Source organism: Cajanus cajan, chromosome 5 (assembly GCF_000230855.2).
Source record: "Cajanus cajan strain Asha chromosome 5, NIPB_CcT2T_4, whole genome shotgun sequence".
NCBI classification, from domain to species: domain Eukaryota; kingdom Viridiplantae; phylum Streptophyta; class Magnoliopsida; order Fabales; family Fabaceae; genus Cajanus; species Cajanus cajan.
In genome coordinates, this window is record NC_138521.1 from 71,461,916 (window position 1) to 71,478,084 (window position 16,169).

The 16,169-nt window shown below is 34.2% G+C and overlaps 1 protein-coding gene across 1 annotated transcript; it reads left to right on the forward strand.

Annotated features, from left to right (window-relative positions):
* The first annotated feature begins 850 nt into the window (after positions 1 to 850).
* Positions 851 to 10,993, forward strand: LOC109809302 (binding / calmodulin binding protein). The gene is made up of 22 exons (XM_083075900.1): positions 851 to 1,570; positions 1,673 to 2,141; positions 2,246 to 2,331; positions 2,557 to 2,670; positions 2,795 to 2,983; positions 3,100 to 3,165; positions 3,433 to 3,489; positions 3,927 to 4,049; positions 4,128 to 4,244; positions 5,485 to 5,592; positions 5,686 to 5,821; positions 6,416 to 6,547; positions 6,641 to 6,817; positions 6,904 to 7,523; positions 7,820 to 7,997; positions 8,098 to 8,333; positions 8,798 to 8,861; positions 8,957 to 9,195; positions 9,629 to 9,818; positions 10,128 to 10,353; positions 10,433 to 10,561; positions 10,663 to 10,993. Exons 1-22 carry the CDS (start codon positions 950 to 952, stop codon positions 10,793 to 10,795), a joined length of 4,410 nt encoding a protein of 1,469 aa, XP_082932026.1. The 5' UTR covers positions 851 to 949; the 3' UTR covers positions 10,796 to 10,993.
* The last annotated feature ends 5,176 nt before the right edge of the window (positions 10,994 to 16,169 follow it).

A 16,169-nucleotide genomic window follows, 5' to 3' on the forward strand; every position in this document is an offset into this window, starting at 1 on the left:
TACGATGAAATTGCTAACTTTTATAATTGTTATTATACAAATCATATTTAAGGTGATTCTTAATTGATTAGATTTTATTTTTTTTTACCACAATACATAAGAACTAAACGCATCAGTAAAAAAATATTAACAAAGAGGTTAATTCATGTTCATGTTTGTTGAGCACAGTGGTTTTCTTATATGCAACTTTTTCATACACTAAACATGGTCAATAAGATTCGGTGATGATTAGCTATTGGCAAAGATGATGGATGTTTTATACTATTTTTTTTTATTGACAACGTGTCAAAATTAAATTCATCAGTTATTTCATTATTAATTCTTTTACATTCTAATCTAAACACACTTTAATTATTTTAATAATGTATAATATATTATTACGTGAAAAAACCTTGTTTTTTTATATAGTATATAACGTAACGAATTTAATTTATAAATTCAGTTTAATTTTCATGCAGCTTTAGTGTAAAACATTATCATGTAGCAAAAAAGTGTAAATACATTATTAACCAAATATAAATTATCATAAATATGGCGTTTAAAGTAATTAATAAAAAATAAAAATTCTATAATAATCTGTAAAAAAACACAATCCATTCCACAGTCAATATATTTAAATTATGAACAAAAATTAAAAATAGTTAAATTAAATTCTTATTCTTATAAATTAATTAACAAATTATTAAATGTCAGTATTTGCAATCTGGGTGAACAATCTGGGTTGTTCAATAAAAAGTATATATATCGAACGGTTTAACTTGTGCGTATTGTATATACGCTGATAATAGCAGAATATGGTATATTGTATTGGTAACAGCGTATAATAGTACAGTACTCAGTAGGGTGCGAAAGCAAAACGGTCACAAGATTTGAAATTCGAAATTCAAAAGAGTCTACTCTCCTCTTGCCTCGTCTTCTTCTTTCATTTCACTTCCAACAGAACTCAGCAATGGATTGCGACGAACCTCCCTCTCCCTCTCCCTTTCCCCATTCTTCTTCCCTTCTGAAGGACATTTCCAACTTCACAACCCCCAGACGACCCCCATTCTCTCTCACCGCCCAATCTCCCTCCACCCAATTCTTCACCGCCTCCAAGCACGCCTCCTTCCTCCGCCGTCCCAACAAATCAACCGCCGCCAAGAAACTCAAGGCCTTCCAATTGGAGCAATCCCAGTCCTCCCGCAAGGCCCAAATAAAAAAGGAGCAGTCCCTCAAATCCCTCGCTAAGTCCCTATCCGTTTGGCTCAACTTCTTACTCCAAAACCCTACTTCCTGCGGCTGCCACTTCTCCGCCCCTGCCGATGCCGCTCCCTCCCCTAGCGGCAAGCGAGACGGCGCCCCCCCAACCTCCGTCGCCGTCGATTCCACGTGGCGAACTCCCAAGCGCCCGAGGAAGACGTCCTTTGCTAAGGACAGTGCACCCGCGGATGTTCCTGATCCCTCATTTTCTCACCTCAGGGATTCTCTCAAGGACCTCTGCAGTTTCGATGATTTGAAGCAGCGAATGAGGGTTTATCTTAGCCTCGCAGCTTGTAAAGAGATCTTCCAACAAATGAATCGCGTCACCAAGGTTTCTTTTCTCTTCCATTACCATAGCCATTAAATTTGTGTCCATTTCGATCCCTTCTTATTCAATGAATGATGTATTCATTTCCTTTTTTTGGCTTCTTAGACTATTGATGAAGGGAGGCTGAATATGAAGGCGCATTGCCCTGTAGTAACCGAACTTGGGTTGAAGGATAAGGCCACCAGAATCCTCATGTGTTATAATCCAATTTGGCTGCGAATTGGATTGTATATAATTTTTGGGGGTGATTCCTTGGTGTTAAATGGTGATGTTGATTCTGATCAAGATGTTGTGTTCTTGAGAATGGTCATTGATAAATTATTTTTCTCGCACGAGGGTTTAGCTAAAGCGTATGCTTATAACAAGATGGTTGAAGGCGTCTACAGGTCGGGTTACTATGAGAATTTGGGGAATGTGATTTTGAAGAGAATTTTGTTGCTTGTGCTTGTTCTGGATAAAGCTAAATGCCAGAGTTACCTCCCACTGGAATATGGTATTGATGGATTGGATGGGGGTTCCCCTTTGTTATTCAAACCAGAATCCAGGATTAAATCAAGTAGTCAGCTGATTCATGGTACGTCTTCTTTCATGCTTGAGTCCTATTTGCTGTTATTATTTTTGCAACAGCGGCTTCTACATTGTATTGTTGACTTTTCTCTCGTTTTGGTTGGAAATCAGAATTTCTATCGTCTGATGTAATGCATGGAGAAGGCAATCTTCTAACGCATTTGGTGATTTTAGGTTACAAATTATCTCATCAACAGGTCAGTCATTCCTTCCATATGCTATGCTCATCTACGCGTGTCAGGTTGTCTGTTAGTGTATGTGTGAGCTTGCACATGGAAGTACGAAGCTTATTTTTGGGTGTCTTGGACATTTTATAACAATAGTGGTGCTTCACTTTAATGTTTATGCCCTTACAAATTTGTGAAGAGGGGCACCGTATCAAGTTCAAGAAATGTTTTATTTGACTGACTTGTGCTTTTCAGGAGCCTCTTGTCGAGTATGATTTCAGGGTCAGAGATTTGTTTGTAGATCTCCAAGATGGATTAAAATTGTGCAGAGCAATTCAGCTTTTGCAGCAGAATTCTTCGATCCTCATGGTCGGTTATGTATATTTTCAAATATTGGAAATCATAGTAGCATATTTGGCACTTGTGATGTTATTAATTTCTCTAGACAATCCATTTAGTTAAGAATTGTGATGCGTAATCATTGTCTGTACAGAAAATCGTGGTTCCCCCTGATACTTCTAAGAAAAAACTGGCCAACTGCGCTCTTGCCCTAAAATATATTAGGCAAGCTGGTGGGTCACTACTTGATGAAGATGGCATTACGATTGTGGCAGATGATATTGTTAATGGAGACAAAGAACTTACACTCTCCTTGCTCTGGAATATGTTTGTTCATTTGCAGGTGGCAGTTCTGTTTTTACCTTATTTTTTTGAGTTTCTATACTTGTTTTTCGATATGATTACCATTAAATTATAACCTAAACGGCAATGTAACTTCTGATGCCATTGGACCTGCAGCTACCTCTTTTGGTTGATAAAACAAGTTTAGTTGGGGAAATTTCTAAAATTCGAGGATTTGGCACGGTATGCTCCTTGTTAGATAAGTTTGTGGTTCAATTTAGTTATTAAAAAAAAAATTTTGTCTCCTATTATGGTAAATAATCTCAATCGTTGATGAGAAAATCAATGGTTGATATTACAACACACATGATTTGTTATGCATGTGCATGTAATATATTATTAACCATTGATTTTCTCATAACAACTGAGATCACTCACCTTACACTCTGAAGTGAGTTCAGCTCACAATTTCCATTATGATTGAGCTTTGAATTTTCTTCCATCTTACAGGATCTTATAAACAATGCGAATTCTAGTTCTCTTGAATTGCTTTTGAATTGGATTCAGGTACAGTCCTAGATTACTTTCACAAAAGCACAGTAATTTTCCTAGACTTTTTGTTTTTTGCTAGAGGTTAATCAGTATTGTTGAACATAATATTTCTTCTAAATTCATCTCAATGCTTTTATTGATTAAGATTTTCTTTGTATTTTATATTTTTGATAAAATTGATTCAGTCATTCTTATTGCAACATTTTTAACTGATACTGTGTTGTTGGGTAGTTAGATTAATGCATTTTGTTTTGTTTAGGCGTATACAGTTCCATAATTAGTTTTTCTTTGATACTGGTTGGTCTGCTACACTTAATTTCAGGATTTTAGTTTTATTTTCTTGCTTGAACTTCAGATAGTGCATCTGTAATTTTTGAGATCTTGGTATTTATTTAATTAAAAAAAAATCCTTACTCTATCTGCATTGTGACCTTGTTCTTCCTATTTTGCAGGCAGTTTGTGACAGTTATGATTGTACAATTGACGATTTCCATTCCCTTGTGGATGGCAAAGCTATCTGGTGCTTACTTGATTACTACTTCCAGAAAGAACTTCATAATTCCTGTTCATTGAAGGTCTTTAACTTCTTTAGATTCCTGCTGACTGCTATTAATAACTTGTTGTTTGTAAGCTTTATTTTTCATTTTTTACAGGAAGTTAATAAGAAAAGTGGCAAAGCATCAATTATGTCAGTCAACGAATATTCAGATGCACTTTATAATTTTATATTATCCCAAAAGTTGACTACATTACTGGGGAACTTCCCAGAGGTAAATACCCTGATTTGTGTCAATATCTACTTGCATGCATGCTGGAAGTGTTGTCGAGACATGGTCACATGATCACGTCTCCTAATTGAGAACATTGATTGAAACGGATGCTATCTGTGATAATCGATGCACTCTAATACCTACCAGTGATTTGGACTAGTTAAAGTTGTAAATAATTCCTTTTGTGAAGAGCAATATTTTTTTTTTCTGTGTCGAAGCCTGGACAAAGCACAAAATGCACAAAAACGTGCTAAAATTTGAATATAAGTATTGATCATTTCCTAATTGTGCATGCATGTGAAATATGCCAAATATGTGTATACAATGCATTAATACTTGCATGCAAGATATATATATATATATATATATATATATATATATATATATATATATATACATATAGAGGAGGGATCCTTTTACTCCAGGAGTAAGTCTAGGTAGACTTACTCCATTCAATAACTCATGTTCTACATCAAATTTCAACGATCCAACCGTTCAATTTAAAGTTCTTAATGCATAGATCAAATCTACAAATTTTTAGAAAATTTGAAAATTATTTGATATTTCGTTTCATTAATTCGATTCAATGTAATGATTTTATGATTATCCGTCAACTTGAATTAATGAAATGAAGTATCAAATGATTTTCAAATTTTCTAAAAATTTGCAGATTTAATTTATGCATTGAGAACTTTAAATTGAACGGTTGGATCGTTGAAATTTGATGTAAAACATGAGTTATTGAACGGAATAAGTCTAGGTAGACTTACTTCTAGAGTAAAAGGATCCTTCCTCATACATATATATATATGATTGAATTCATCTCAACTTTTCATTAGGAACTAGTTCATAGAATACACGGAATACAAACTAGCATGTGATTTTTATTAAAACCAGAAATAGAACCTGACCCAGAGCCTCAATGCCTAATAGATAAAGTGTTTTTCTCTCTAAAAAACAAAGCAAAAATGCATAACCAGCTAACACAATTGCTGCCTCCCCCTCTATATTCCTATCCTGCACCCCTATTCAACATGGCAGCTCAGCGTTCTCCATTTTCTATAACTTGTTTTCTTCATCTTTCGATCATGCATTTTCAAATTTCCAGGCCTTTCAGAATTTGGGTCCATATTCTGGTCCAATACTCTAGCAAATTCTATGAACGTTCAAAATTGTGTCAAAATGCACAATTCGCAATTATTATGGTTGTGTAACGGAATTCAGCTATATTTTTCTTCAGGTACTCCAAATTAGTGAGCTACTTCAATATAATGGTGCTTGCAGCGATAGAAGCGTGGTGATTTTGTTGGTTTTCCTAGCAAGCCAATTATTTGTCAAGAAAAATGTGGTAAACAGAGTAAAAATTATGGTTACATCCTGTTGCTGTCATACTCAGGAATTTGTGTTAATTTGTATCTCCCTTTCTTGTCTTCCTTTTCAGGATCACTTAAATTTCCATAAACTCTTGGGTTATGACTGTCAAAGTCCAAACCGTAGACATTTGAGGATGGTACGGTGTCTTTCAAATTTTGAATCAGTACAAAAGACTGATGCTTTCGATGTGCATGGCAATGGAGGTTTGTTGACTCTCTAGTGTTGTGAACTTTAATTATTTATGCATGTCACTTGTTTGTGTTTATTGTACTTCTATGAATATATTGATTAATTTGATTTTGATATATGGAATTAATTTTCCATTTATAAAGGCTTATATCTTACTTTATCTAATGATTCTGCTACCTACCAACATAAACTTATGTTAATTATGTAGGTTTTATTGTGATGATAGTTGTACCATTTGGATTTCTATGACTCTAGTATCATGAATAAGAGTGGGAACGATTCATATCGTTTTAAAATAGTAGTAGTAAATAAGTTGGCCTTTGTCTTTAAAATATATGATATCCTTCAATATAGGTTTTGTCCTGGAATTAATGCCAGCCCATATGCAGTTCTTTCATTTGCATGATAGTTGGCCTTGAGTTCAACAGTGTGTCATCTTTCATTTCCCTTGTTCTGTGGCAATATTTTCTGTGTGATTATATTAGTGTCCTAAAATAAAATATCCCAGATTAGTGAGAACAATGATATGGTCTTATTCAAGAATTATTATTTTTCTTTCTTCATACCATGAATTTTTTTTATCAAGATCTTGTTATTTATTAAAATAGATGCTGCGAGAAAATTCAAGGCCATCCAAGCTTGGTGGGAAGATATGGCGGAAAGAAACCGTATCAATAAACCAGCTGTCTCTAGTTTGCAAATATCCAGAACCACTGAATGCAGCACCAACATTAGAAGAGGTAAGTAATAAGACTTGCATAATCCTATTTGTTACTATTGGTATTTGGTACTTAATGGTACAGCTGTATTTATTTTCTTCTTAACATTTTCAGAAAATGCTGCAAGAACAATACAACTGCATCTCAGAGGATTGGTTGTACGGCGCAAATTTCTGAAGATGGTAAATGCAGTTGCCCTTTTGCAAACTGTTTTCAGAGCTTGGCTAAAAGTGAAGCAAGAGCCAGTATGCATGATATTATCTTCTGTACGAGTTTGTGACTCTTCATGTGGTATGAAGTTTATCAGTTTGTCTCAAACATGTGTTGGTGTTATGTTCCATTGCTTATTGGCATGTCTTGTTTATTCAATCTCACAGAAATATTGAAGCAATCAGAGACATATAAGAGATATGCTATGCTTTTCATACATAGACATTCCTTTCTGAGGTTGAAGAGGTCAGCACAACTTATCCAGCAAGCAGTTAGGAGTTGGCTCTGTAGGAGGCATCAGCAAGAATGTAGTATAGGTCCTACTCATAATCTTATGATTTCAGATATGGTGGTGGCTGCAGTCACTGTTCAGAAATTTGTTCGTCGTTGGATGGCACAATCTAGATATATTCATCAGCTAGAGCAGAAAGAGAAAGCTTTAAATTTTTCCCAACAGAAAGTCACTTTTGATCTTCAAACAAATGCAGCCATTACCATTCAGTTCGCTTGGAAAAAGTTCATATGCTGCAAGTCTACTCGGAAGCAACACTTTTTTGCTACTAAAATTCAACAAAATTTCCATAGGTGGTTGTTGAGAAAAAGGTTTTTAAATCAGATTCAAGCTGTCATAAAAATCCAATCTTACTTTCGAATGTGGAGATGTGTAAATGCTTTTCAGCACTTCAAAATTGAGTTTAAGGCAGCTGTAGTCATTCAATCTTTCTTTCGAGGATGGTTTGCACAAAAGGATGCTTGTGCACGTAGGAATCATATTGTTGAAATTCAAGTAAGACAGTTGTGTGCTTTTCATAATTATATTTTATTTCATTTATTTTGCATGACTAGTTTAGCATGAAGAAATTAATGACTCGTAGTGGTGTTACTTCTTTTGATGGCATTTATTGTGCACAGATGTTACTTATACAAGGCATTGTCCTTAATGTTATGATTTTTCTGTAGAAATTAATAATTCCTATTCTAGTTGACGTTTTTGAATTTTGGAGAAATGCCTTGCATTTTTTTACCCAAAAGTTTTAGTTATAGAATACTATGTAAGTTGTGACTTTGCTTTAATGATTCCAGAAGCATTGCCGTGGTTGGCTTGTGAAACGGGACTTCTTGTTCCAAAGAGATGCTGTAATAAAGATCCAGTGTGTGATTCGAAGCTTGAAGTGCCAGAAGGCTCTCAATTGCCAGAAAGATGCTGCTTTGGAGATCCAGCGTTTTATAAGGGGGCATTTATCTCGGAATCAGCTATTAGGTTATTAGTTAATGTTTTATGAAGCTAATTTTATTTGCTTTAGTTGTGGTTTCTTATTATGTCACCAATATACTAATATCTCATGTTTTGGGTGATGTAGGTAGTGCTTCCAAGTCACGCAGAGCTATTCCTGCTAGTCACATTTCAAGATCATTTGGTCTTTGTAGTTTTCAACTGGAACTATTCTTGTTCTCGGTTGTGAAATTGCAACGATGGTGGAAGGGTTTCCTGTTGCTTAAATTAATGAATAAGTCGGCCATCATTATTCAGTCATGTATCCGTGGGTGGATAGTCAGGCGAAAAGCTACTGTTTACAGACACCATCTTGTCATCCAAGTATGATATTCTAGTTGTTATCATGATATACAGATACTATGCTGTAGCACTTGTTTTACGTTGCTGCTCACATGCTCAGGGTATTTTGAGTGAACCAATAATATTATTGGTTTAAAGATATTGTAATTTCTGGGGAAATTTGAGCAGAAGATGTGATATTTTTATAGAATATAAGCTGTTGTTTATCCGTACGAATAATGAAAGGGAGCAAATTGAGTGTTTCGGGGTCGAACTAACTCAGCCCTTAATAGCATGTTTGGGGTTTCTCGTTGAGAACTCCAGTGTTTGTCCGAACTACGGTTTGGGGTTTTTACAAACAGAAACAAATACGTGTTAATTTTTTAAATTATTAAATCATTATGATGCTGCTACTGCTGGTAACTAAAGCCCAATTTTCATTTGTTGAGTTTGTTTTTTTTTTTTTTTGTTCTTATTACTAAAGTCTCTTAACTGCCATTTGCCAGGAAAATGCTGCGTTGGTGATTCAACGCTATATTAGGGGGAATTTAACTCGAAATCGGATACTAGGTAATACATTTTACGAGTGTTTGATGCATTATCTAATGGTTTTGCATTTAGTTGTAAATACATTATCTCATTATCTTGTGTTTTCCTGATGGTAGGTGGTACTTCTAACGTAAGTGCAGTCATTCCTGCTGGATGCATTTCCAGACCAGTTGGCTGTCGTAGTTTCCGACTGGAACTATTTTTGCTTTCGGTTGTGAAATTACAACGATGGTGGAAGGGTCTCTTGTTAAAAAAATTGATGACAAAGTCTGCTATTGTCATTCAGTCTTGTACTCGTGGGTGGATAGCCAGGCGAAAGGCCACTATTCAAAGACATCGTATTACTGTCATCCAAGTATAGTATTATAATACGCTGTAGTTCTTTCATATTTTCGTTTGACTGGTTGGTTCACATGAATAAATGTGTGGTATAGTTTGGGGATACGGGGGTCGGGGCAAAGACTGATATAAAATTTGTGATACTGATATTATAGGACGAAATCTTTAGGTAAGTAAATAAAGGGAGCAACTTTTCTGCCTTTTCTTTTTGGTAGCATTAAACTAACAGACGAAATCTTTTTTCTTTCCACTCTCACTTGACATTTTGTTTTATGTTAAGACTTCATAATGATGCATATATTTTCACTACTAGATGGATAGGGAAATCGTTTATACTGATGATGATAGTAACTTTAGCCTAATTTTCCTCTATGTTTAGCTTTCTCTTTCTTTTTATTAGGTTTTCTCCCTTTTGTTAATATTCCTTCTTGTTCTCTAAATTTTTGTAGTCCCACTGGAAAGGTTACCTTGCACGTAAAGAGTCAAAAGAACAGTTATTAGATTTGCGCGTGAGAATGCAAAAGTCTGCCAGAAATGTGGATGACAGCAAGCGTCTCATAAACAGACTCTTAGCAGCGCTTTCAGAGCTACTTAATATGAAGAGTCTTAGTAACATCCTTCATACTTGTTCAACTTTGGGTGAGAGTTACATTGCATTCAGAGCTTTTAAGATGGCTTCACAAACATGCAGATTGCAGTTTCATTTCTTCAAATATGTTCTTTAATTCTAATTTGCATGACACGAGTAAGCTAAGATGGTATTTTAGAATTTATTTAGGTGATCCAACCCAAGACATTGAAACAGCTGATATTTATTGCAGTTCACGTGATTACAAAAAATATAGACACGTCATCATATTTATTCTTGTTTCACGTATGGAAATTATTTCGATGAGTCCTGGCAATTGATCATGTTCATTATTTTTCCATTTGTCTGTATTTTAACAGATATGGCTACAGGGCATTCTCAGAAATGTTGTGAAGAACTTGTGGCTGCAGGGGCTATTGATACCTTGCTGAGGCTAATTCAAACAGTCAGCCGGAGTATACCTGATCAGGAGGTTCTAAAGCATGCTTTGTCAACTCTCCGAAATCTCGCCCGATATCCTCATCTACTTCAAGTTCTGATCCAAACTCGTGGCTCTGTACAGATAATCGTCTTGGAGTTATTGAGGTTGTTTCAGTATTCAGTTGTAGTATTGGATCAATTGTATGTTCTTGTAGGTCTGCTTAACTTCTAAAACTTTTTTCAGGAATAAAAACGAGGGCTACTTCGTTGTTTCTGAACTTTTGAAGAAGATATGTTCAACTCGTATAGGCGTTGAAACGATATTCAAGTCCCCTGCCCTGCTAAAACGACTGCACGGTCTTGTTGAGAAAAGGTGAGACTTTGGTCAGAGGAATAAGTTATTAAAATGTGTTTGTTGATGAAAATCTAACGGGAAGCTTTGGTTTTATTATTAATATTTTTGAGGCAATGCAGAGATCCTAGGGCTCCTAGCCTGGCTATCAAAGAAAACAGAGATCCTAGGACCACTAGCCGGGTAATCAAAGAAAACAGAGAGAGAAGATCGAAGGAGGCTGCTGAGATTCTGAAGCTGTTAACAAGTGCATGAAGTTTTTTTTTTTTTTATTAATTTTTTTTTTAATGAAGTTTTGATTCTATGTGCAAGGAATCAAGGTTCGTTCGCTACCTATTTTTACATGCTGTCCTCATCTCGTGGATTTTGGAATGAGATTTGTTGATAGTTCATGACTAACCTTCGTATGAAAGTAAACAATTGATAGAAAATGGCGAATCGCTGCCGTTTTTACAGGAGTTTTAGAAAATATTTTGTTATTACTAAGTAGGTTAGAGAGAAATTTTTTAATCCAAAAGGGATAAATATTCTTTGGAAATTATCAACATGGAGTACATTTTAAAAAATTTAATCAAAATAGGATAAATTATGAATAGGAAACACCGCTTGTATTATAACTTAGAAGTCTTCCGTGCATTTACAACTTTGCCAATTAAATAAGCAAAAATAATTTGTTGTGGAAAAAAATATGCATATAAGCCAAATTAAATTTAACAAAAGAAAGGATGCCATGCATGACTACTCTTCAGGATTCACAAGGAAGAAGTTATAAATTATTTTTTAATAAAATTATGGCATGTGTAATTAACAAAAATTTACTACATTGCATGGCTTTAATAAATAGGAAAATAAAATTAGAATTGTATGTTTTTTTGTGACTTAATAAAAGCCGTCTAACAATGGTTAAGCTGTTTATAAAGTTTGTCAAAAAAATAAATAAAAGCCATTGATAAAGTGACGGATGTGAGACCCCTATTTTCATTTCCTTTTTCTCTCTCTCGACCATCTCTTTTTCACTCTTTCATTCTCACTCACTTGACTGATTCACTCTTCTTCCTCAACTCTTTGAACCTTGTGTTTCCTTCTCACTTTGCTTGGGTCATTTCCTTTACTTGGTGGTTGTAGGTGAGGTGTAGGGTGGTATGAAGCTAGCTGGAAACCAGAAATCCTTTTCTCTTCTCCATTGAGCTCTTTCTCTTCTCCCTCGCTGTCCCGAAGCTCGGATTTTCGCACCGAGGTAAGGGAAGTTAGGTTTTTTTGTGTTGGCTGCTTGGAAGTGAGCTAGAAACTCACTTGATGGCTGATTATTGCGGATTGATGGTGGTGCTTGATGAAATTTCGTTTTCGGGTTTTTCCGGGGTTTGATGAAAAATTTGGGGATTTTCCTTGTTTGTGGTTGCATGTTGAAAAAGCTGGTATTTTCGGGTGGTTTGATGAAAATGTGATGTTTTGGACCGATTGCATGTGCTTGAGATGTTGATTTTTGCAGGTTTTGGGTGAAATTTTCGAAGTGGTGAGGGTTACTGTTTGAAATTGCGCCGGGCGCAGTTCTTCGCGCCGGGCGTGATTCGAAATGGGGAATCCCTGGGTGAATCACGCCAGGCGTGGGGAGAATCACGCCGGGCGCACTATCATACGTGAATCTTATGTTTTTGTTACTGATATTGCACCGGGCGCAATAGACCTCTGTAGGTCTCTGGTTGAGATTTAAGTCGGGCGTGATTTTAATGCGCCAGGCGTGCATTTTTCTTTCAGAATTTGACTTTATAGTCTTCATAAAAGTTGTAGCCTTGGATGTTAGCTTTCCAATGGCACTGGAATCACCCAAAAAGGAGTTCTAGAACTCTAGATATGGCTATTTTAGTGAATAGGGGTCAAGCTGCCAACATTGGTTATAATTGTTGCGGTTTTTATCTTTTTTAACAAGGTAGATGAAGGAATTAAGACTTGGTGTCTTCATGAGAGTTGGAGGAAATCTTCTTATCTTTCATATGAGATAAGGATGAGTATGGTAGGAGTAGTATAACTCCTGATACGCTGTTTTATGTGAAGGTTGTCATTTCACAGTTAATGATTTGGTTAAGTTAAAAGTTGTTTTAGGTGCTTAGGTTGATTGGTGTTGTTTGGGTGGGTAATTTGGAAAGATAGATAAGTTGTAAACAAGATGGATGAGCCGTATTATGTGTTGAATATGCTGTATATTGTTTGAGCTGTTATTGCTGTTAAGCTGGGCTGTGCTGTATGTTGTTAAGCTGTTATTAGAGCTGTCAAAATAGGCTTGGCCCGGTGAGCCAACCCGACTCACCACGGGTTCGAGCCGGGTTGGGTAGAAAAAAATTTGAAAATTTCAATACGGGTCAAATTTGAACCCGGCTCACTAACAACCCGGCTCACCCAGGTTGAACCCGTGGTGAGCCAGGCTGGCCCACCAATCCGTGATTAATTTTTTTTTGTTGAAAAAATACAATAATTATTGGGCCATGGTGCAGTCTAACATGAGACAATAATGATTTAATGTTGGATTGTGATTTGTAATTTTTATGATTTTGGATTGTATTTGAAGTTTAAGATGATTTTGAATTATATTTGAAGTTTAAGATGATTTTGAATTATATTTGAAGTTTAAGATGATTTTGGATTATATTTATCTATTTGAGATTATTTAGACTTGATTTGATTGTATTTAAAATTATCATTTAATGTTTGGGATGAATGATTCATTTATGGATGTCTTAATTAAGAATCTCATATTTTTAAAATAAGTTTAAATTTTTGGGCTTTAGTTGTATATTAAGAAAAAAAATGAAAAAAATTATTTTATTTTAAAGGTGAGCCAACCCGTTTAACCCACCAACCCGTGGTGGGCCGGGTCGGGTTTGATTTTTTTGAGTTCACTAATAAATGAGCCGGGTTGGGTTGGCCCACCAAATGGCCAACCCGTGATGGGCCGGGCCGGGTAGCCCGTTCTGACAGCTCTAGTTGTTAAGCTGGGCTATGCTGTATGTTGTTGAGCTGTTATTGTTGTTAAGCTGAGCTGTGCCGAATGTTGTTTATGCTGATTTAAGCTGTTAATGATGAATGTTGTTGAGCTGAGTGATAATTTTGATGTGCTGTGAGATGTTTATGCTGCATTATGATGTTGAGCTGTAGTTGATGAATATTGTTGTGTTGAGCTGTGTAAGCTGGGCTGTGAGTTGTTTGGCTGTGCTGTATAATGCTGAGTTGTATGCTGTTATTGCCGCTATGCGGTGCTGCCGCTTTGCGGTGCTGTTATTGCTGCTATGCAGTGCTGTTATTACCACTATGCGATGCTGTTATTGTCGCTATGTGGTGCTGTTATTGTCGCTATGTAGTGCTGTGCTCCGTGTTGATAGGAGCTGTTGTAGGCCGTAAGACTGAGCTGTTGATCACTAAGACTAGAGGAATTGTTTTCGAAATTACCTCATCCCATTGTGTGGATGCAGCGGCTGTGGTGCTCTTGGAGCCTAATTTGTTGAAAAACCCTCCTTGGAAAGCTGACCCTTGGAGTGGTAACTTGCTGTTCTCCTCTAGGTTCTTAGTGGTCCCGTGTGTGGGCAAGGTCGAGGCACACATGTACAAAGCGACCACGGTATAGGGGCCAGGTCGAGCTATACCAATTACAAGCGACCAATACTAACTAATATGCGTGACAACGCATGATATGTTTACTGTTGTTATTGTTGATTGATGTGAGAGGTGTGCTGTGATATATTATAAGCTGATGTTGTTAAGCTGGTTGATGTCATTCATGTATTTATATATATGTATGTTGATTCTTTTCACTAGCTTACCCTTCGTTGTTTCTATGTGGTTTGGACTACGATGATCATACTATGTATGGGAGCAGAACAAGGTTAGGTTGGTGTGTTGAGGAGGGTCTGCAGCTGGCAGATGGAGTTTTATTCTTTTGTTGTTTTTATGCTACTTAGTGTAACATTGCTGGATGTATTTTGTACACTCTGACACCTTAGCCAGATTTGGACCTTATATATATATATATATATATATATATATATATATATATATATTCTAGACGTTATACATATATACTTGTTTCTTTTCTGTGTGGTGTGCTGTACTGTGTGTAGTGACCAGTCGGGTCGTTACAACAGACAAATGTCAATAATAACAATTATTTTCTTTGATGACTGATAAGTTGTTGATAAGTCAAAGGATAACTTGCACTAACTCATAAGAGTAAGTCTTAACAATTAATTTTTATTTGTAAAATGATTTTGATTTAATTTGAGTTTCTATTAATTAATAATATAAATGAAAGAATTTATGTAACAACTTCTTTCTCTCAAAAAACTCTATTCCGTTCAAAAGTTTTTTTTTTATATAAATGTTATTATACAAATGAAATAAACTAATACATTAATTAATGAATTTATCCAAATATATATATATATATATATATATATATATATATATAATAAGTATTAATAACTACTACATTTTGTATATATAAAATTTATCTTCAATAATTCCTTCCAATATTTATATATTATAAAAATATATATATCAAAATTAACAAAAAAATTTGTATTAAAATATTTTAATAATCGTTAATTATTAATATATCAATAAATAAATAAATAAAATGTTACTGAAAATAAATAAATAAACAAATATATCAAAATAATACCTCATTAATAATAATATCAATCAAATAACATAATAATCGTACATAATAATATTTCAATATCTCCCATTTCAGTTTTAACGATGGCTACTTGAAAATAATCATTTAACATTTTATATCAAAATTAAAGAAAAAAATTGTTATCATAATCATAATAGTCAATTAATGATTTTGTAAATACCATAATTCCTCTAAAAAAAAAAACCATAATAATTATAACATTTCAATTAGAGCAGTAACTAGTTAGCCATAATCAATTAACGGTTTTATTTGAAGATTAAAGAAAAACAACGGCTACTGATTATAATTTTAATAATTATACAAATATTAAAATAAATAATATAAATATCTTGATTATAATTAAACAAATATTAACCGTTTTATATCAAAATTTAAGAAAAAAAGTTTGAATAAATTAACGGTTCCAAATTATTTATCCTGACTAATATTTTAATTAATATATTTATTATGGATTTAAAACATTAATAATTATGTATACTACCATTACTTTTGACTAAATTGCACAAATAACATTAATTTGAGTTGATATTACTGTCATTTGATTAATAAAATTAAAACAATATTTTTAACATTTTTATATAAACATTTTTACATATAATTATTATTATAAAATAAATTAATAATAAAAATTATTAAAACACAAGTAAATATACGAAAATATCAATTTTTTTAATATTTTAATTTTTCAAAAAAAGAATAATATGGAAAAAAAATTTTATAGACAGTATATATGATTGACAATTTCCCTAATAATAATCGGTTTGTTAAAAATGATAAATTTTATCAATACATATTCTTATTTTATTATCATACCAATAAATGAAGATTATTAGTAAATGAGAATGATACATATTTTCGTTTTATTTTGATACCCATTAAGTTTTATTATTGTCATTTGATTAATATTAATAAAATAAAAACAATTTAAATTTAAATTCAAAA